Below are 24,145 nucleotides of genomic sequence, written 5' to 3'. Positions count from 1 at the left end.
CTGTGCGTGGTAGGATAGATTCGGGGTATAATGTACAGACAAGGGTATGGTAGGGTGCAAGTACAGTAGAGGTAAACCTAGGCATTGAGTGACGATGAGAGAGTTTGCGTCTCTGGAGGCACCAGTTAAGCTAGGTGCGGTCTCCGCGTGTGTGGGGGGTGGGGCAAAGGAGCTATCTGAGGCATGTTGAGCGGGACTAGGGGCTCCGCAGTAAAATAAAACAATGAGAGCTACCCCCAGTGTACAAGGCATATTGACATTAGAGAGAGGCATAAAGCAATCACAGGTGTAGATTGGGATAGCTAAGACAACAACGGGTAAACAGCTAAGACAACAACAACGGGTAAATGGTGATGAATGGACAGAGAGGGTCAGTTAGCTACCCACAGGGCCTGTGTTTGAGGCCGGGGCCGACAGATAAACAAAATGAAGTACCGTGTTATTGAACAGTCCAGCAGGCATCAGCTGTGTAGCCAAGTGGTCATAGGGTCCAATGAGCAGCAATAGATGAAACAGGGAGCTGTTCGGTAGTCGTTACTACGCTAGGCGAGCGGGAGACACAGCGTTCAGGAAGCTAGCAGGCCGGGGCTAGCAGAAGGGTCTTCATCGACATCCACGACGCATACGCCGGTTGAGAGCACATCGGCCGCATTACGTCAGCAAACCAGCAGACCAGTCGTTATGGATCGGCGGGGCTTCATGTCGACAAAGGGTCCAGGACAATTGGCAAGAGAGGTATTGTAGTTGGTGTACTTCGTTTGCTAGCCGGGAGATGGGCCTAGCTCGAGGCTAGCTCGAGGCTAACTGGTGCTTGCTTCTGGACAAGGTCGTTAACCACAATAGCCACTCGGTAGCAGCTAGCTAGCTGCGATGAACCGGTGTAATGGTCCAGAGCTTGCAGCAGGAATCCGGTGATGTAGTGGAAAAAAGCAGTCCGATATGCTCATGGCTGGTATCGCGCTGTGCAGACTGGCAGGTATTATCCGGGCTATCCGGGCTAAAGCTAAAGTGGCTGGTGTCTGAGCTAAAGGTAAAGACCGCTAGCAGTGACTAACAATGACTAAATAGCTAGTAGTTAATTAGCTGGCTAGCTTCTGATGGCTAGCTTCTGATGGAGGTTCCAGTTGTATGGTTTAAAAAATAGCAGATCCGTACCACATTGGGTGAGGTGGGTTGCAGGAAGGTATATTTCATTCGAAAATGGAAAAAGGAGACTTTGGCTTATAGAACATAACACTATAAGAATGGAATAGGCTGTACCTCTGTGATCACCCCATTCTCTGATATGAGGGTCTGTCTAGCCAGAGTGTTGATCTGCAGAGTGTAGCGGAAGTGAGAGATCAGGAGCTATGGAGAAAGATGGAATGATCATACATGAAATTCACACCTAAAGAAGCTATGTACTGTAGTATACTACAACCTACTGCAACTTTCAATTGTAAAAAAATACATGCATTTTGTATTGAATTTTTTCAAATTCTTCAGCTTTCTCTTGAATTATCATGTTAAACATATTCAGTTGATTGGAAAATAACTCACACAGATATTGCTTAATAACAGTTGTAAACAAACTCTGTGTCTGCATGCACAGCAGCAGGTATGTGCCTTGTAAATGGGATGCACCAATGGTAGGTTGCTCAGTGTCAGCAGGTGGAAGTTCAGCTCATGTTCAATGAAGTCAGCACTCCTCACAAAGATCGTGGCCAGGAGCCAGTCATACTCAGAGTCAGTAGCAAGGAAGATGGGGTTGTCTTCTCCAGGCTCCTGCTTCAGCTGTGAAAGGAAACGGAACAATCATGGTTAATGTTATATCATATGCCCTTATATACCATACAGACAACACTCTAGCCAAAGTTAAGTAAACAATTCAATTTATGTACGTCTTTAAATTAATTATAGTGACAATACACGCACACAGTATTGCTTCATTGAGAATGCGTATATTGTCACTATAATTAATTTAAAGACATAAATATGTTTAATTGTTTACTTAACTCTAGGGGCTAGGGGACAGTATTTTCATGGCCGGATGAAAAACATACCCAATTTAAACAGCTTACTACTGTTTGGCCCAGAAAATTGAATATGCATATTATTAGTAGATTTGAATAGAAAACACTCTGAAGTTTCTAAAACTGTTTGAATGGTGTCTGAGTATAACAGAACTCATATGGCAGGCAAAAAACCTGAGAAAAATTGAATCAGGAAGTGGGAGAATTTAGAAATGTAGTTTTTGTTTAGAATCCCTTGGAAAACTACAGTGACATAGGATTTATGTTACACCTCCTAACTCTTCCATTGGCTGTCAACAATCTTTATGAACAGGTTTCAACCGTCATCTGTTACCGGGCAGATCATTTTGGCTCAGTCAATCATTGGCCAGTCTGAGGAGAGGTGTTATGATGCGTGTACACGTGACGTCATCGTCTTTTTATTTTTTCCTCTGGGATGAATAGCTATTGCCTGGTTGTAAAATTATTGCAATTTTACGTTAAAAAATACCCTAAAGGATTGATTGTAAACATCGTTTTACGTGTTTCTACAAACGGTAATGGAACTTTGAACATTTCGTCTATGGATTTGCGTCCACGCCACATGGCATTGTAAAGTGTTCTGGATGGGTCAACAAAACGGACGTATTTGGACATAAATGATGGACTTTGCAGAACAAATGAACATTTCTTGTGGAAGTGGGTGCCCATCCGAGTGCATTCCGCCAAAGATCAGCAAAGGTAAGTAAATATTTCTAACATATTGTTAGAGATTTGTCGACGCCGTGGTTGTAGGCTAACTGTATAGCTTAGCATTGAAGGCTAAGTTCTGTACTCAGAATATTGAACAATGTGCTTTTTCCGTAACGTTATTTTGAAATCTGACAAAGTGGTTGCATAAAGGAGTAGATTATCTCTAATTCTTTAAATAATTATAAAAATGTTCAACGTTTATCAGTTCTTCCGTAAATTAAATGTGCCTATTCACCGAAAGTTATGGGGAGAAAACATTTTCTGAACGCCAGGCGCCAATGTAAAAATTTGGTTTTTGGATATAAATATAAACTTGATCGAACAAAAAATGCATGTATTGTCTAACATGATGTCCTAGGAGTGTCATCTGATGAAGATTGTCAAAGGTTAGTGCTTAATTTTAGCTGTATATCTGGTTTTGTGATGCTTGGAAAATGTTTTTTTTTTCTTTGCTGAGGTGCTATGCTAAAATAATTGAATGTTTTTCTTTCACCGTAAAGCCTTTTTGAAATAAGACAATGTGATTGGATTAACGAGTTGATTATCTTTAAAATGCCGTATAATACTTGAATTTTAATTTTGAGATTATTTTGTTTTGAATATCGCGCCGTGCTATCTCACTGGTTGTTGTCCAACCAATCCCATTAGCGGGATTGTAGCCTCAAGAGGTTAAAACTTTGGCTTGAGTGTTGTCTGTATGGTACATATGGGCATATGATATAACAATCAAATTCTTAACTCATGATAACACATAATCCTTCGTTTTAGGCTAACAGTATATGCTTTTGCTCATGGTCAATTAGATTATTTCTGGGGCAAGAAACTCTGAGCGTAGCCCTATCCAGAAATCTGGCAGTGGCTTCTGATTAAATTACATTTTCACAGAACCGCTTGTTGCAATTTTGTTCAGATATCGGTAAGCGGACTGGAGGCAGGGCATGAGAGGGATAACGAGAGGGTAACGAATCCAGTTGTTTGTGTCGTTCGTTTCTGGAAAGTACCTGCCTAATTGCGCACTCAGCTCACTCCGGTGCTTCACTATATCACATTTGACATTTTCCGTAAGCTTGAGTTCATTTGCACACAAGAAAATCATACAATGTTGGAAAAACCTTTGTGATGTCCTTGTGAATGCAGACAAAGAAGAGCTCCAACTTCTTAATCATAGCCTCAATTTTGTCCCGCACATTGAATATAGTTGCGGAGAGTCCCTGTAATCCTAGATTCAGATCATTCAGGCAAGAAAAAACATCACCCAGATAGGCCAGTCGGGTGAGAAACTCATCATCATGCAGGCAGTCAGACAAGTGAAAATGATGGTCAGTAAAGAAAACTTTAAGCTCATCTCTCAATTAAAAAAAAAACGTGTCAATACTTTGTCCCTTGATAACCAGTGCACTTCTGTATGTTGTAAAAGCGTTACATGGTCGCTGCCCATATCATTACATAATGCAGAAAATACACGAGAGTTCAGGGGCCTTGCTTTAACAAAGTTAACAATTTTCACTGTAGTGTCCAAAACGTCTTTCAAGCTGTCAGGTATTCCCTTGGCAGCATGAGCCTCTCGGTGGATGCTGCAGTGTACCCAAGTGGCGTTGGGAGCAACTGCTTGCACGTGCGTTATCACTCCGCTATGTCTCCCTGTCATGGCTTTTGGGCCATAAGTACAGATACCAACACATCTTGACCACCAAAATCCATTTGATATCACAAAGCTGTCAAGTACTTCAAAAATATCCTCTCATGTTGTCCTGGTTTCCAGAAGAGGATGTCTTCCTTAATTGACCTCCCATAAACATAACGGACATATACCAAGATCTGTGCCAGGCCCACCACATCTGTTGACTCATCCAGCTGTAACGCATATCATTTACTGGCTTGTTTGTCAAGAGGAGTAAAGCAAGGTTGTCCACTATCGGCATATCTATTTATTATTGCCATCAAAATGTTAGCTGTTAAAATTAGATCCAACAATAATATTAAGGGATTAGAAATCTGGAGCTTAAAAACAAAGGTGTCATTGTACGCTGATGATTCATGTTTTCTTTTAAAACCACAATTAGAATCTCTCCACAGCCTCATAGAGGATCTAGATACTTTTGCTAACCTCTCTGGATTAAAACCAAATTATGATAAATGTACTATATTATGTATTTGATCACAAAAATGCAACTTTTACATTACCGTGTAGTTTAACAATAAAATGGTCTGACGGGGATGTGGACATACTCGGTATACAAATCCCGAAAGAAGGAAATGATCTCACTCCAATACATTTTAATAGAAAGTGAGCAAAATAAAATAAGATCTTGCTACCATGGAAAGGAAAATACCTGTCTATTTGTGTAAAAATCACCCTGATTAACTCTTTAGTTATATCACTGTTTACCTATTTGGTTATGGTTTTGCCTACACCTAGTGACCTGCTTTTTAAATTATATGAACAAAAAACATTACATTTTATTTGGAATGGCAATTCAGACAAAATTAAAAGGGCCTATTTATATAATAAATATGAATTCAGAGGGCATAAATTATTAAAATATTAAAGCATTAGACCTCTCACTAAAGGCATCAGTCATACAAAAGTTATACTTAAATCCAAACTGGTTCTTTAGTAAATTGGTAGGAATGTCTCACCCCATGTTCAAGAATGGCCTTTTCCCCTTTATTCAGATTACAACTGCTCACTTTCAGTTGTTTGAAAACGAAATAATCTCCAAAACATTGTTATTTTTTAAACAAGCCTTAGAAAGTTGGTTGCAATTTCAGTTTAATCCACCTGAAAAGACAGAACAAATAATACAACAAATATTGTGGTTAAACTCAAATATACTAATTGATAAAAAAAAATGTATTTTTGATCAAATGTTTTTAAAAAGTACACTTTTTGTAAATGATATCATAAATAGGACTGGTGGAGTTATGTCACACATGCAGCTAACACAGACATGGAAATGTCTGCTCTACCCAAAATTACAAATAACTAATTGCAGCATAACCACAAAAATGGAAGAGGCAAGTAGAAGGGAGAAAAAGTAAGGAACTTGTCTGTCAGCCCTGCATTAAAGAACATAAATGGTTAAAGAAAATTGTGATAAATAAAAACATATACCAATTTAATTTAAAGACCAAACAATTGACAGCTGTACCATATAAATTGCAAAATAGTTGGGAAGATATTTTCGATGTACCCATTCCATGGCACATGGTTTATGAATTGACAGGGGGAAAAAAGCCGGATTCAAAACTTCAAATTTGTCAATTTAAATTATTATACAAAATTCTTACAACCAATAGAATGTTAAATAAACTCAGCAAAAAAAGAAACATCCCTTTTTCAGGACCCTGTCTTTCAAAGATAATTCGTAAAAATCAAAATAACTTCACAGATCTTCATTGTAAAGGGTTTTATCACATGCTTGTTCAATGAACCATAAACAATTAATGAACATGCACACATGGAACGGTCGTTAAGACACTAACAGCTTACAGACGGTAGACAATTAAGGTCACAGTTATGAAAAGTTAGGACACTAAAGAAGGATTTCTACTAACTCTGAAAAACACCAAAAGAAAGATGACCAGGGTCCCTGCTCATCTGCGTGAACGTGGCTTAGGCATGCTGCAAGGAGGCATGAGGACTGCAGATGTGGCCAGGGCAAGAAATTGCAATGTCCGTACTGTGAGACGCCTAAGATAGCTCTACAGGGAGACAGGACGGACAGGTGTAATAACACCTGCACGGGATCGGTACACCCGAACATCACATCTGTGGGACAGGTACAGGATGGCAACAACAACTGCCCGAGTTACACCAGGAATGCACAATCCCTCCATCAGTGCTAAGACTGTCTGCAATAGGCTGAGAGAGGCTGGACTGAGGGCTTGTAGGCCTGTTGTAAGGCAGGTCCTCACCAGACATCACCGGCAACAACGTCGCCTATGGGCACCAAACCCCCGTCCCTGGACCAAACAGGACTGGCAAAAGTGCTCTTCACTGACGAGTCACGGTTTTGTCTCACCAGGGGTAATGGTCGGATTTGCGTTTATTGTCAAAGGAATGAGCGTTACACTGAGGCCTGTACTCTAGAGCGGGATCGATTTGGAAGTGGAGGGTCCGTTATGGTCTGGGGCGGTGGGTCACTGCATCATCGGACTGAGCTTGTTATTATTGCAGGCAATTTCAATGCTGTGCATTACAGGGAAGACATCCTCCTCCCTCATGTGGTACCCTTCCTGCAGGCTCATCGTGACATGACCCTCCAGCATGACAATGCTATCAGCCATACTGCTCGTTCTGTGTGTGATTTCCTGCAAGACATGAATGTCAGTGTTTTGCCATGGCCAGCGAAGAGCCCGGATCTCAATCCCAATGAGCACGTCTGGGACCTGTTGGATTGGAGGGTGAGGGCTAGGGCCATTCCCCCCAGAAATGTCCGGGAACTTGCAGGTGCCTTGGTTGAAGAGTGGGGTAAAATCTCACAGCAAGAACTGGCACATCTGGTGCAGTCCATGAGGAGGAAATGCACTGCAGCACTTAATGCAGCTGCTGGCCACACCAGATACTGACTGTTAATTTAGATTTTGACCCCCCCTTTGTTCAGGGACACATTATTCAATTTCTGTAAATCACATGTCTGTGGAACTTGTTCAGCTTATGTCTCAGTTGTTGAATCTTGTTATGTTCATACAAATATTTACACGTTAAGTTTGCTGAAAATAAACGCAGTTGACAGTGAGAGGACGTTTATTTTTTTACTGAGTTTATATGGGGGATACAATCTTCCCAGCTCTGCAGATTTTGCTGTGAGGAGGCAGAGTCATTAGATCATTTATTTTTGGCACTCTCCATATGTAGCTCGTTTTTGGTCACAGGTCCAGGAATGGCTGAAGAATTGCAACTGTCGTGACGTTGTATTGGTTAATGTGACGACTGCTGCTCATCGAATGATTAACGGTTTATAATTGCGCGATTAAATTAATCAGGCAATTATTAACTCCTTAACCTGGGGCACCATGGGAAAGTTGGTTTTACTGAGTTTCTATTTCCCAAATTAACTCAAAGAATATCAGAATATCGATTTTACAACAGTCGCTAATTAATCAATTTCCTCTACAGTCTCATTCTGAACGTCGCATAATCTGGGAATCTGCACAAACCCGAGTCCCACCAATGAGTCCATACCACACCAACTTAGTTGATTATTTATTTACTAGCAAGCTAAAATGATAATATAAGATACACAAATACACAGTTTAGGCTATTGATTAGAACTTAGTACAACGGGCCAACACACTATGACACGTGTTACCCGAAATGGGGATTTAAAAGAGAGAGAAAGTACACGAGAGAAATATACATTTGGGTGCATTTGTCAGCTATGCTTATTTTAACCCTAGCATTGCCCCAAACTGCCGCTCTTATGGGTCAGAATATAATGATGTAATTACCTGTTGAAGGTCTCCGATGGGGGTCTCCGCGTGGACCGTTTCGTCTTCTCGGATGACGCACTTCTCTGGTGTAACTCTCTGGTTGCCCTCACGATATCAGTGTCCTTTGTCTTAGTGGTCTGTTTCCTCACCCTTGTTCTGAAAGGGGTCTTCTGAGGACAGCCAGCCCTGTAGCTCAGGGCTCACAGCGTAGGAATGAAAGCAGTGTAGATACACGATTCGACGGAGAGTGGTGACTGGGTGGTCCTGCTTGAATTCACCCTCTTAGACGGAGCTACTCATCTGTAGCATGGATAGAAGAGGGTTCCTTTGTCTTCAACCTCGTGTTGTGTTTTGGGTTCGTTGACTACTCAGACCTTGGCTGCAGCTCGGGTCACTTAGTCTGGCATGTTAATTCTTAACTCACACGTCTTATACCCTCGGGTCAGAAGTGGGCGTTTCCGCCTTTTGAGCAATTCTCTGGGCGTACCAAGTTACGAGGCAAGGTCTGGATTTTACTCAGATCCAATTTAGACAACTAACTTCACATTTCATCTTTACCAAAACATTCTCTTTGATTTGGACATTTTCCACCCAACATACCATGTACAGTGGGGGAAAAAAGTATTTGATCCCCTGCTGATTATGTACGTTTGCCCACTGACAAAGAAATTATCAGTCTATAATTTTAATAGTAGGTTTATTTTAACAGTGAGAGACAGAATAACAACAAAAAATCCAGAAAACGCATGTCAAAATTTTAATGAGGGAAATAAGTATTTGACCCCTCTGCAAAACATGACTTAGTACTTGATGGCAAAACCCTTGTTGGCAATCACAGAGGTCAGACGTTTCTTGTATTTGGCCACCAGGTTTGCACACATCTCAGGAGGGATTTTGTCCCATTCCTCTTTGCAGATCTTCTCCAAGTCGTTAAGGTTTTGAGGCTGACGTTTGGCAACTCGAACCTTCAGCTCCCTCCACAGATTTTCTATGGGATTCAGGTCTGGAGACTGGCTAGGCCACTCTAGGACCTTAATGTGCTTCTTCTTGTGCCACTCCTTTGCTGCCTTGGCCGTGTGTTTTGGGTCATTGTCATGCTGGAATACCCATCCACGACCCATTTTCAATGCCCTGGCTGAGGGAAGGAGGTTCTCACCCAAGATTTGACGGTACATGGCCCCGTCCATCATCCCTTTGATGCGGTGAAGTTGTCCTGTCCCCTTAGCAGAAAAACACCCCCAAAGCATAATGTTTCCACCTCCATGTTTGACGGTGGAGATGGTGTTCTTGGGGTCATAGGCAGCATTCATCCTCCTCCAAACATGGCGAGTTGAGTTGATGTCAAAGAGCTCCATTTTGGTCTCATCTGACCACAACACTTTCACCAGTTGTCCTCTGAGTCATTCAGATGTTCATTGGTAGACTTCAGACGGGCCTGTATATGTATTCTTGAGCAGGGGGACCTTGCGTGACTATGGTCCCAGCTGCCTTGAGATCATTGACAAGATCCTCCTGTGTAGTTCTGGGCTGATTCCTCACCGTTCTCATGATCATTGCAACTCCACGAGGTGAGATCTTGCATGGAGCCCCAGGCCGAGGGAGATTGACAGTTCTTTTGTGTTTCTTCCATTTGCGAATAATTGCAGCAAATGTTGTCACCTTCTCACCAAGCTGCTTGGCGATGGTCTTGTAGCCCATTCCAGCCTTGTGTAGGTCTACAATCTTGTCCCTGACATACTTGAAGAGCTCTTTGGTCTTGGCCATTGTGGAGAGTTTGGAATCTGATTGATTGCTTCTGTGGACAGGTGTCTTTTTTACAGGTAACAAGCTGCGGTTAGGAGCACTCCCTTTAAGAGTGTGCTCCTAATCTCAGCTCGTTACCTGTATAAAAGACACCTGGGAGGCCAGAAATCTTTCTGATTGAGAGGGGGTCAAATACTTATTTCCCTCTTTAAAATGCAAATCAATTTATAACATTTTTGACATGCGTTTTTCTGGATATTTTTGTTATTATTCTGTCTCTCACTGTTCAAATAAACCTACCATTAAAATTATTGACTGATCCTTTCTTTGTCAGTGGGCAAACGTACAAAATCAGCAGGGGATCAAATACTTTTTTCCCCCACTGTATAAACATCAAGCATATACTAGGACAACTCTTAAAGTTACACTGTTTTCATTATAACGTCGTCCTTTAACTTTTAATAACAAAACAAAAATGACATTAATTTTCGTATTCCATCTTTAGTCATTACCACCATTGTGGCTGACGAAACCCATTGTCCCAAAGTCCATTTATTGCATGTTAATGTTCTGAGGCCGGTTCTCCATACTGAGAGGACAAAGACATTTTGTCTGCTGCCTTAGATTTACAATGGGCGTGAGGTGTCATACGCCTGAAGGTACCACGTTCATCTGTACAAACAATAGTACACAAGTGTAAACACCATGGGACCATGCAGCCATCATACCGCTCAGGAAGGAGACGCGTTCTGTCTCCTAGAGATGAATGTACTTTGGTGCGAAAAGTGCAAATCAATCCCAGAACAACAGCAAAGGACCTTGTGAAGATGCTGGAGGAAACCAGTACAAAAGTATCTATATCCACAGTAAAACGAGTCCTATATCGACATAACCTGAAAGGCCACTCAGCAAGGAAGAAGCCACTGCTCCAAAAACGCCATAGAAAAGCCAGACTACGGTTTGCTCCTGCACATGGGGACAAAGATCGTACTTCTTGGAGAAATGTCCTCTGGTCTGATGAAACAAAAATAGAACTTTGGCCATAATGACCATTGTTATGTTTAGAGGAAAAAGGGGGAGGCTTGCAAGCCGAAGAACACCATCTCAACCGTGAAGCACGGGGGTGGCAGCATCATGTTGTGGGGTTGCATTGCTGCAGGAGGGACTGGTGCACTTCACAAAATAGGAAGCATCATGAGGCAGGAAAATTATGTGGATATATTGAAGCAACATCTCAAGACATCAGTCAGGAAGTTAAAGCTTGGTCGCAAATGGGTCTTCCAAATGGACAATGACCCCAAGTATACTTCTAAAGTTGTGGCAAAATGGCTTAAGGACAACAAAGTCAAGGTATTGGAGTGGCCATCACAAAGCCCTGACCTCAATCCCATAGAAAATGTGTGGGCAGAACTGAAAAAGCATGTGCGAGCAAGGAGGCCTACAAACCTGACTCAGTTACACCAGCTCTGTCAGGAGGAATGGGCCAAAATTCACCCAACTTATTGTGGGAAGCTTGGGGAAGGCTACCCGAAATGTTTGACTCAAGTTAAACAATTTAAAAGCAATGCTACCAAATACTAATTGAGTGTATGTGAACTTCTGACCCACTGGGAATGTGATGAAAGTAAAAGCTGAAATAAATCATTCTCTCTACTACTCTACTACTATTATTCTGACATTTCACATTCTTAAAATAACATGATGATCCTAACTGACCTAAGACAGGGAATTTTTACTAGGTTTAAATGTCAGGAATTGTGAAAAACTGAGTTTAAATGTATTTGGCTAAGTTGTATGTAAACTTCCGACTTCAACTGTATATATGTATGTATGTATGTATATATATATATATATGGGTATATACGTGTATGTATGCATGTATGTATGTGGATATATTTTTCCCCAAAAATATATGGGGGATTGGAAATAATGCAGAAAATTATGTTGATAGAAGCAAAAATCTTCCGCAATATCAAGCTAATCCAGGCTTAAAAAAATATATATATATATTTTTTAATATATATATATATATATATATATATCTGGAATTCATATAATTTCCTAATCGTTTTATGCATGTATATTTTTATTTATTTAATAGATGAGGGAGGTAGACAGGGCTTCAACCAAAATGAGATGAGGCAAATATCACAAGAAGACTTTAGATAAAAAAATTATTAGCTTTTAATTGCAAACGAGAGTCACACCTATTGTTCTCTCATATTATTCTGACACTTCTTTACTGTTAATCAACATTTCAGTGTCGCATCATTTAGCAGGAGAGCTCATTTTCACCAGCAGTCCCTGTAGTCCGTAGTTATAAGGCACCAGAAATTAATCCGTCAGAAAGACCCTGTATTTCTTAACATCCATTAACACGTACAAAGGTAATAATAACATCAACAAGGTCTTTGTCCGTGAGAGGGACACCATGTGGAGGTGTGTATTGTATTAACTGTGTTAAACCTTGTGATACAGCGATAACATTCTGACTGAACCCACAGTGTGATTTTCCCTTTATCTGATTGAAGTGGGACATTAGTTTAGCAAAGCAACAAAAATTGACATACTCAATACATTTTATAGATTTTAGAATGTTTACTATTGTATGCCTCCAGAATCATTGGGTCGTGTTCATCAGGGCACGCAATGCAAAATGTTTTAAAGCGCTAAACAAAGGACAACAAAAATAAGGTAGTTCCTCAGTTTTCTTTCAATTTGTGCCTAATGAACTGGACCCTGGTCTAGGCCCTTGGCTTATCTAAATGGCCACGCTGTTCTCCACCACAGCAGGGTCCATGTAGGTGTATGGCACTGGTAGCCTAGAGTTCCTGGCATTGATGGTCTCGCTGAAGACCTTCAGCTCCGTCTGGAATTTCTGAATCATCCTGCAGGGTGGTTCCTCGTTGAAGTGCTCCTCTGGGTACTGGCCAAGGGCCACCTGCATATGGAGAAAAATCAAAGTTAGTAAAATATTGATAGTTACAATATCATAAACATTAAAAAGGACACTTAAATAGGATATTTTGTACCTAAATATAGTATTTTGGGCCTAGATGATATTGATAATAGTTAATGAAAGATGGCAGACTCACAAAGTCACTGGATTGCTTGCTAAGGAGCCACATGGTGGACATGCCCTGTGCTGTTGTGCCGACATCGGGGAAGGTCTCCAGCATGGTGCTCTCAGTAGACTGCCCCTTAGTGGTGGGAGGAGGCTGTTGCAGAGAGATGGGGGTGTTGGGCATCCAGCCACCATAGTCATACTGTAACATGAAGAAGAATGACTGATTATTACAGACAGCCAATATGGTGGTATTCTGAAATGATGGTATGATAGTGGCAAGGAATTACAGCAAAAACCTTGCAACATTTTTACAAATATGTCTCTTCCTAAATGGTAGATGAGGCAGATAATGTAGCTTAATAACACACTTGAAAGAAAAGTATGGGCTACGCTACACCCACCTGTCCAGAGTTGACAGCAGAATGTTGGCCTGAGCAGGTGAAGATCACCACGGTGACGAACTTGACGACCTCTGGCACAGTGGAGAAAGACTGAGGGATTCCTGGACAGAAAGATAAGAACCGAGAGAGGTGTGTGATGAATGGAGTTATGCCAGGGGAGCTGGGTGGACTGTTACTATAGGACAGTCACGTCCATGGAAGTTGTGAGTTATGCCGGGGAAGTTATGGTCCAGAAACAAAAAAAACATACGGGTAAAAACAAGACATTTCACCATACGTCATTACCACACACCCCCCTATTACCCTGTACATCGTCACCTGTGCATTCTTGGGCCAGGAAACCATGGTCAAAGATATCCTTGATCCAGTTCTGTAGTTCCTGGTCTTCCTGGACCTCTGAGTCCCTCTTGTAATAGAAATGAATTACTTCCTCTACAAACCTATACCAAAGATGACAACGAAAGAACGAAGGAAGAAGAAGATATCATATCTATGTAGAGCTATGCTTTCACTCTAGATTCTACCAGCAGATGATACTGTACTACCACCATGTAGGTCGGCTCTGTCGTAGCCTACCTGTAGATGATGTCCCACAGCTTGAGTCCATCATCCCTGTAGGAGTTGTTGGGGACTGACTCCAGACCTCGTGCAGTGATGTCTTCCGGCAAACAGAGGGAGCTGTAGGTCAATGAGGCCACAGATCTCCTCAGGATCTCAATCATCCCCTCTCCGCCCGAAGCAGCAAACTACAACGTCACTTAAAGTTACTTGATTACATAATTCTGTAACATTATAATGAACTTTAACTAATCTGCAATATTACACTGGTTCTATGAGAGATAGTGAACCTACCAGCAAGTATGTTGACCCGGAGGGCCAAATGACCATACTTGGGGGTACTGTAGGTTCACTACAAGACATACAACCGCATGTATGCTGACTCTGACACAACTTCCATGGATGTGTGATTCCTAATATGGACACCACACACTTCTATGGAAACAGTCCACTCAGTAGCCTACCTTAGTGAAAACTCCTTCATCAGCTATTAGAAATGCCCGGGCCAAGAGGTTGATCTGGAGGGTGTAGCGGGTGTGTGGAATCAGAAGCTAAAGCAGTAAACCAGGGTGGAGAGAAGGATGGATGGTCAACAATCCCAAGAGAGAAACTGGCATTAGTAAGGACAGTCTGGAGGACCACATTGGAAATAAGTGTATTATACTTTCATGTGTCATTATCCTCTGTCATGGTCCAAACACACCAAGACAGTCAGGAAGAGGGCACGACAATGCATATTCCCCCTCAGGAGACTAAAAAAATTTGCCATGGGTCCTCCGATCATCAAAAAGTTCTACAGATGCACCATTGAGAGCATCCTGACTGGTTGCATCACCGCCTGGTATGGCAACTGCTCAGCATTCGACTGTAAGGCGCTACATAGGGTAGTGCGTACAGCCCAGTACATCACTGGGGTCAAGCTTCCTGCCATCCAGGACCTATATACTAGGCGGTGTCATAGGAAGGCCCCAAAAATTGTCAAGGACTCCATTCACCCAAGTCATAGACTGTTCTCTCTGTTACCGCACAGCAAGCGGTACTGGAGCGCCAAGTCTAGGTCCAAAAGGCTCATTAACAGCTTCTACCCCCAAGCCATTAGATTGCTGAACGATCAATTAAATGGGCACTATTTATATTGACCTCACCACTTTACCACTGCCTACATGTACAAATTATCTCAATTACCTCGAATAACCTGTATCCCCGCACATTGACTCAGTACCGGTACCACCTGTATATAGCCTCGTTATTGTTATTTTATTGTGTTACTTTTTTAAACTTTATTTTATTTAGTCAATATTTTCTTAACTCTATTTACTTAAAACTGCATTGTTGGTAAGTAAGCATTTCACGGTAAGGTCTACAGCTCTTGTATTCGGCACATGTGACAAATAAATGTGATTTTATTTGATCCTCGGAGCACTAACTGGACATGCTATGCCATATTATGTTATATTCTGTTATGCTATGATATAATATATTATATTATGCTATGATATAATATATTATATTATGCTATGATATATTATGTTATCTTATCTTATGCTATGCTTTATTAAGTTACGTTATTCTATGCTATTTTATGCTATGTTATGCTATATTATGTTATGCTATGATATATTATGTTATGCTATATTATGTTATGCTATATTATGTTATGCTATGTTATGTTATGCTATGTTATGTTACATTATGTTATGCTATATTATGTTATATTATGCTATGATATGTTATGCTATGATATATTATGTTATGTTATGCTATATTATGTTATGCTATATTATGTTATGCTATATTATGCTATGCTATGTTATGCTCAGTGGAGGCAGCTGAGGGGAGGACAGCTCATAATAATGGCTGGAATGGAGTGAATGACAAATGGAAACCATGTGTTTGATAACGTTCCACTCTTTCCACTCCAGCTATTACCACGAGCCCGTCCTCCCCAATTAGGGTGCCACCAACCACCTGGGTTCATGCTATGTTATGCTATGCTGTGTTATGTACCTTGTAGAGAGGGTGCACCATGGGCATGTTGCGCAGCAGGGCTACGGCGAACACCTCAGCCAGGAGGTGAGTGCGCAGCAGGTGGACGTTGAGCTGGTGCTCTTGAAAGTCAGCGCTCCTCACAAAGATCTTGGCCAGGAGCCAGTCATACTCAGAGTCAGTAGGAAGGAAGATGGGGTTGTCTTCTCCAGGCGTCTGCTTCAGCTGTGGAGAGAGAGAGTGTTAGGGACCCCATAGATGGCTACCAGCAACATTATCTCTGTTTAATACAAAAATACAAATAATAACAACAGCGGATTCCTTTTTGGTGCTACATAGAAGCCTTTTTTGAAGGTTCTGTGAATAACCATGAACATAAGGTTATAAATGGAACGTTCATGGTGCTATAAAGAACCCTGTCCTAAGGTTCTATAAATAACTATTAATAAAACTTGTTCTATATAGCACCAAAAAGGGTTCTGCTATCGTTTCAACTCTTTTCGGTTCAGGGCTTGAGATTAACTTTTTTAGCCACTTGTCCTTTGGACAAGTAGAAATATGTTTTACTTGTCCAAAAGCTCAAGACACAAAAAAAGGGTCTGTAACACCATTTGTACATCATTGTATGATGCAAGGAACCAGTTTACAAAATAAAATGCATTACTATCTTTTTTTTTTACCATAGAGAATCAGACAAACATGGAGGCTACACTCTGTATATTGGCTTCTTTGCATATTCAAAATACAACACTGCCCCTTTAAGGCTCTCTGGAGGATGGTTGGACACCCTTGGTAGTCTATAAAATGTTGCAACATTCCAATTACAACCAAATAGACTACGTGTTATGTCTTTATAATTAAAGGCTTCCCGTCATCCCTGGGATGATAAAAAAATATGTCTACGGTTCAAAAGAATCTGACAGATTCAAAATGCATACAACCACTGCACATCAAAAATGTAAAAATGCAATAGGCTGACGCAACAGATCAGACCGTTTAGCTTAAACTGTTGATACATTTGTTTAAAAAAATTTTTTATTCATATTATAAGCTCAATAATGCGCACATGGCTGTAGGCTAATGTTAGTGGCATTGTTGAATTCGAATTCATAATAGCAAGCTAGGACTGATGGTTTGGTTAGCTAAACTAGCAAGTCTTTTTGGTTACCCAGCCAACTAGTGTCGCTATCTACCGTAATTTCCGGACTATAAACCGCAACTTTTTTCCCAGGCTTTGAACCTCGCGGCTTAAACAATGACGCTATGGATTTTTCCCGCTTTCAATTTTTTTTTTCCAAAAAAACACATTCTGTGACGTGCTCAGTTTTTTGGCGGCATGAAGCTTTCATTAGACCAATCAAATTGCCGAACGGGTTAAGGTCAAACAACTTTTTTGTTTACTGTTTAGATTAAATCGAGCGCTCTCAAACTTCCCATCATTCTGATTACGGTAGTCATTTTGTCACCCTCATCATGGCAAAGACACGGAGAAATGCATATGATGCAGCTTTCAAGTTGAAGGCGATTGATCTGGCTGTTGGAAAAGGAAATAGAGCTGCTGCATGGGAGCTTGGTCTTAATGAGTCGATGACAAGCCGTGTTTCATTAAAGCCTATTTATTTTTGTTACAAGCCGTGATTCGTTAAAGCCTATTTATTTTTGTTACAATCCGTGTTTCGTTAAAGCCTATTTATTTTTGTTACAAGCCGTGTTTCGTTAAAGCCTGTGTAAAGTTCATTTGTTTCAATGTACCGGTAGGCACCTGCGGTTTATAGACATGTGCGGCTTATTTATGTTCAAAATAATATATATTTTTTTTATTCAGTGGGTGCGGCTTATATTCAGGTGCGCTCAATAGTCCAGAAATTACGGTAGTAAACTTGCTAGCTATTTCAGTGGATATTGAACTCATTTATCCCTGCAAATGAACACATTTCTAGCAGTAAATGTGCTAAATTATAGCCATGGTATAAAAGGGATAATCAACTCGGGGCTCTATGCGTACTCTGGAAAATAATGTAACTCTGTGGAAGATTAGTTCCACTCTGCTAGCACGTTGTGGAACACCTCATTATTGATTATTTTCCAGAGAGCACATAGTCGTTGATTATCCCTTATGTATTTCACAAGACACTTTCACTGGCCATAGTCAGATTTAACATGTAATGGCATAATAACACAACAGATTAGATTAAACTGGAATGACACTCTCACTCAAAACGAGCCCCCCCAAAGAATTATGAGCTGCCCCCCCCCCCCCCCCCCCCACACACACACAAAAGAGGAAAGAACCCTTTTCTGAACTCCAAAGAAGCATTGAAGGACTCTCCCTTCCCAAATAACCCTTGATGAACCATATGTTCTAAGTGTGTAATGCATTAATTAAAAGCATTTGAAGACAATATGAAACATATTTTCTTTGGACACTGCCAGACACAGTGGAGGCTGGTGGAGGGCAACATGGGGAGGGTGGGCTCGTCGTAATGTCTGGAACGTAAAGAAGGGAACGGTAGTAATGAGCCCGTACTCTCCATTTCTACTTCCAACAGCCTCCACGGGTAAGTGGGCTCTTTAAAGGAGATTGAAACAGGATGGGTTTACAGACTCTCTCACTTGTAATGGTCTCCGTGACTGTAGTCTTCACTTCAACATTAGTTAGGTCAACCTTACCTGGATGGCGATGGGAATCAGCTTTTCATCAGGAGTTCTGTAGAGCAGGACCAGAGGAGCCGCCATGTACTGTTTTTTCCTATTGATCACGTTTGCCTTTAATCCATCCAGGTTCTTGTAGTCAAGCAGGAATATGGTGCCGCTCTGTTTGGGATTGGATGACATGGGAGAATAAATCCAAAGGTTACTGTAGGATAGAATGCAAAAATGCAACAGGTTAAGATTACAGTTCACTTTCTTGGTATTTTGGAATGCGCCAGATATTGTAGCTCTGTGTTTTACTAGGATTATCCCAAAAAACATCCAATAAAGTTATTTTTGCGATTACTTTCTTGGATTTTAGGGTTACCATCCCCCCACAAAAACATAAAAGAAAGTAATACAGGGATGTTTTTCATTTTTTCAGTAACCAGGTTTCCATCCAACATTTTAGAAGGTCTTGTCGGATAGAAAATGTCACGACAGGCCTGAAGGAAACAGAACATTTCTCTGTAAACTTTCAGCATGTCAACAAAACAAAATATGCTAGACAAGGTGGGATATTTTTGTGTCGGTAAAATGTATTATGCGAGAAATGGTGGTGGAATGGCACTTTTATTTGCAAAAATGGATATAATAACAATCATATCTAAGTAAACTTGGAGTCACATGATGATGTGTTGTGTGGTCCTCTCACTATGACTCGGGAAAACATGCAGTTTATTAGGGTACAGATGAAATAAGTTATGATGAACTTCACAGGGTGGTGAAAGTGCATAGTGATGAGCTTGATGCTCATTTCCAATAAATATCTAGTGTATTTTTCTGGTGACATGATGACCGATGCTTGACTGCCATTGATAAGTAAAAATAATATTTTTTGTCCACATAATAATGTCATCATGTAGGCTTTACCTGCACTGTATCTGCCAGCTGTTGGCTAGAGTGCACTTGCCAAGACCAGAGTGGGCACATTCGCTATATAACAGAAAAATAATTGTGGCAAAGCCATCAGAGTTGAAAATGCGATGGAAATGCCATTTACATTTTTTTTTTTTTTAATGTTTGGGTACATGGGAACCGCAAAGGTTATTTTTATGGAAACTACGTCATCACACAGCCTTATATAGGTCAATTTGATGGAAACATCTATGGTGGGGAAATGTGCATATTGTTTTTATGCGCATTTGAGAATATTTGCATGTAAATCTGTCGCCAATTGGATGGAAACCTAGCTATTGAGAAACATTCTGGATGGACCTCCACAAAAGTCATCTGGAGGTCTAAAAAGGAATCTGGTACATGCCTCTGATGGTCCAAGAAAGTGGACATCTAGACATCCAACAAAGGGATCTCTATAGACTTCCATTGATAATTGTGAATATCCAATATATTCATCTAGGTCCAAGAGGACTGCCCCTAGTCCAGCGCCCCCCATAATATAACTGGTATTGCAATAATTTAGGCAACTTTCAAAAATTAATTTATTTTACCAAAGAGTCCCATTTTGACATACTGTACAGTACCTGCAATTCTCTTAGGAGGCTGGACGATCCACGAAGAGAGGGCTTGACCATGTCTTCTGTGACGGGGAAATTTGCCGGCAACTCCGAGCAGCGACGGATCAACATGGGGTTGCAGCCATTCAGATACTGGTACCCGAAAAACTCATCTTCCTTCCAGTGCTCCTGTGCGTAGTCTGGAAGGAGGAAATTCTGGGTCGTATTAATTAGTGCACACCGTAGCAAAACCTTTTGCAACAGAAAACAAAATCAAGAGTTTGTTATTGGACAGGTAAGTCTGTTTTCTTCCAGATGATGCTTAGTAAATCAGGGTCGTTTTCAGAATATACAGAACCAGTCAAAAGTTTGAAGCTGGTTGAGAGAATGCCAAGAGTGTGCAAAGCTGTCATCAAGCCAAAGGGTGGCTACTTTGAAGAATCTCAAATATTTGTTTAACACTTTTTTGGTTACTACATGATTCCATATGTGTTATTTCATAGTTTTGATGTCTTCACTATTATTCTACAATGTAGAAAATAGTGAAAATGTAAAAAAAAAAAATTTGGAATGAGTAGGTGTGTCCAAACCTTTGACTGGTACTGTATGTATATTTTTATTAGACATATTCAAGTAGTATTACTTCCCCCTTTCACTTTGTTTCAAAACGTTTGCCACCTAATAAACAGGCCCCCTGGAGTTAATACTGCAAATGCACCTATGAAATGCACTCACCTGAGATGACAGTTCTATTGCAGCAGAAGACTTTGCTGATTTCATCAATGTTTTTCCAGTTCTTCTTGCTGTCAGAATACCCCTTCAGTTTCAGCTCAGTGATCCTACAGAACGGGAGACAAGGAACTATGTCAAGCTGAGCCAATAGAGTTTCACAGAGCAAATGTAAAACTCAACAATATAAATGAATGGAATACTTTAGAAGAGCTTTGATGATCTGCTGCAGGAAGTACTATTTGAACTATCCTTAGAGGATGAATTATGCCCGACGTACGCAACGCAATACGCTAACGCAAAAATGGCTGTCCTGCATAGTCGCAAAAATATGCAAGTGTGTGCAACCCAAAATGTTAAACTCACCACGTATTGGACAAGGGAAAAAAGATCAAATCCGCACTGGACTATTCTTACGTTTTAATGTAATTATCAGCAGGAGAGGTCAGAGCAATCAGACACATTTGGGCGACAGCCTTCATCAGCGTTTGGAGAAAAATAGGCATTCACACATAGTTATAAATGATGAAACATTGTAATATCTTTTTTCACAATCATAATTTACATTCATTATTTACATACATTGATCTACTATTTTTCACAACTTCTAGCGCCTAAAAATGCATGCCTTTTGAACCCGGCAACCAACAACTTTTTGTTACTACGGAGTTGAGCACGCCAATTCCTCATTCTGTAACTTACCACATAGGGAAGCCAGTATGAGTGGCACATTGCATTCTCGTGTTGTGTACTGAAGTCGGGTATACATTTGGCTTAGGTGAGGAACTCACCCGGTGGCGGCGGTGAAGAGGAACTGGGTGGCCTTGGTGAACGAGAATTGGATCTCGCTGGGAAGATCCAGAGGGTTGTCTGCCTTCATGCTGCCGGGGAAACCCTCCTTGTAGGTATCCCAGCTGAGTAGGAGGAGGAGCAGGAACAGGAGGAGCACGAGAAAGAGGAGGAGCAGGAAATATATGGAGGTTGGTCAGATATAATGGACAGACTGGGCAGATAGGACGAAAGACCACAGCACCTACCAGTACTGCTCAGTTCTCGTCTTCATCTCCTTTTCCCTGCTGTACCTGGCAAGATGATTAGTTTCATCACAGAGTCTTTTAGCTGAAAAATATAAATTATAAATCAAGTTAATCACACGTATTATTGCACTAATCCTTCATAACCAGTGTTGCATGTATTACTGTATGTACGGTGGCCCTAAGAGGCAAAGTAGCTTTGAAAACTTAGTGACAGTGTGCACACACAAAGAAAATGCCTCCCCCTCACAATGGCTGCAAGTATCCACTTTTTTCCCCATGCATTACTCATTCTAACATGTCGTTTCATAACGTCACACCGTGCTGACCTGTGCCCTCTCTGAACAGGTGCACTTCCTTATCCATAATCCAACGATAGATGGGGAACTGGCATGTGTCTCCCTCTGGCGTCGTCACGACAACCTTGGACGGGAACCAGGCGTCCTGGGGGAAGAGTGGGAGTGGCTGTTTGTCCAACTCTATCAGCACCAGCGTGCCGAGGGAGGAGGGGCACACCACGTCGAATTCACGAGACACCTGCAGAGAGAGCAGGGGAGAGAGAGAGAGATGGAGGAAGTGAGAGATAGATTGAGGGAATGAAAGAATGAGATGGAGGGAGTGAGAGAGAAAGGGAGGGGCAGAGAGAGTGAGAGAGAGCAGAACCTGGACTGTGTGAGAAAGCAAATAACAAAGGCAAATATAACTAATCCTGTACTACCAGTATTATTACATAAGGGCCCAACATACAGGCAACAAAGTCTTCATGTCATTAACACTATATGTGTATGAACATATTGGGTGTGTTTTGAGTACAGTATTCGAAAAATGCAAATGGTAAGCCTTATTAAAGCTAGAATAATTTGTTGCTACATCAATTTTTTTGACTTATAGATTATATATACTCATTGATTCTTGAAGAATATCATTTATAATTGCTTAATTCAACTGTCATACCCAATCAGAACACAATGATTGTGAGCAATGTAAATGTAAACAAATAAGCTATAGTCACAAAACATGGTAAAAAGTATACATTCTTCTATGAATTTGAGAATAGTGACATTTCTACAAGCCCATCCCTCAGCTTTTTACCAAAACAGAGGCGGGGTGCCTCTTTTATTGTTTCAATTAAGGATTCTAGCATTAAATTGAAATATCTCTTAGTACTGATAGGAGCATGACTGACTTACCGTGCCTTGATAGAAGCCTCCCTTCAAGCTAGTGAGCCACGTGCGCTTACTCTCTCCATTTTCGCCAACCAGCTTGATGAAGACATTGTTCATCGTGGTGGCAGTTGCGATGTTGTGTGTGTGCACAGTTACCTTGTATTTTGCCATTTTGACTCTGAAAAACACTACAATAGGCTTATCTGCACACACTAAGACTGCATACCAAACAACAGTTCATTCAATGTAGATGGTGCAAACATTTCTGCAAATATAAAGACTTGCATGATATCTGTTGATCCATTCTAATAACAAAAACATTTTTGGAGGGAATTCTTGCTTGAATAACAAACTTGCAAAGCCACAGTTATTGCATACACACAGCATGTGGGGGGACATTTTGCACAAGCAAATGGCCGTGAGCAAATTAACCATAGACAGGAGTAATATGCTTATTCAATGTACATATTATCCAATATACCCATTGCATTGTGTGCATTGCATTCATGGCTCAGTACACTGATCTCTGGTTAAATAATAGCCTCCTCATTCTACACATAGTTGAAGAAAATAAAACATGAAATCACGCTGCACATCAAGTTTAACTGTATTTCTTTGCACACATCTGTGCTCTTCTGCTTGATGAAAATGTCTCCCATATTATCAAAAATAAAACATTCAGTGTTCCCTTACCTGATTGGTTGATAGTTTGTAGTACCCTGTTAACTGTGCCTTAACATGCATGTAATGATCACCTTCCCTACTGCTTGTTTTATACCTGGCTGGAGGTGTGTGTAGAACCATATGTACATATCTGGGTGTTGCTTCCCACCATTGACCTTGCATATCCTGCATGATAAATTCTGGCACTGTTGACAGCGAAGCATTGCCCAATCACTGATTGTAAATACATAGTAGAAGTGTTGAATCTGCTTGTAAAGGTTGAGCCATGGTTGAAAGGGTGTTGTAACGCCACTTCCCTATTCTGAGGGCATGTGGTTAAACGTTTGCTCAGGACTGCAATGCAAGTTACACGTGGGAAATCGCATTATTGTAAGACACTCTGTTTAGGTGGTCTGCAAGACTTCCAAACAGGATTTCACAAGTCTTGAATAGTCACTACAGTTGAAGTC

General features: G+C 40.9%; 1 protein-coding gene across 2 annotated transcripts; it reads right to left on the bottom strand.

Annotated features, from left to right (window-relative positions):
* Positions 1–12,089: 12,089 nt before the first annotated feature.
* Positions 12,090–23,838, bottom strand: loxe3 (Epidermis-type lipoxygenase 3). 2 transcript variants are annotated; one of them, XM_014209592.2, is made up of 15 exons: positions 23,706–23,838; positions 23,037–23,200; positions 22,176–22,383; positions 21,850–21,931; positions 21,604–21,726; positions 20,819–20,922; positions 20,111–20,283; positions 18,606–18,749; positions 15,957–16,160; positions 14,414–14,500; positions 13,968–14,137; positions 13,710–13,831; positions 13,392–13,492; positions 13,019–13,189; positions 12,090–12,864 (listed from the first exon to the last, which is right to left on the bottom strand). In XM_014209592.2, exons 2-15 carry the CDS (start codon positions 23,181–23,183, stop codon positions 12,685–12,687), a joined length of 2,016 nt encoding a protein of 671 aa, XP_014065067.2. In that variant the 5' UTR covers positions 23,184–23,200; positions 23,706–23,838; the 3' UTR covers positions 12,090–12,684.
* Between the last annotated feature and the right edge of the window lie 307 nt (positions 23,839–24,145).

This window comes from Salmo salar, chromosome ssa08 (genome assembly GCF_905237065.1).
Source record: "Salmo salar chromosome ssa08, Ssal_v3.1, whole genome shotgun sequence".
NCBI classification, from domain to species: Eukaryota; Metazoa; Chordata; class Actinopteri; order Salmoniformes; family Salmonidae; genus Salmo; species Salmo salar.
This window is presented reverse-complemented; position numbering and strand designations above follow the sequence as displayed.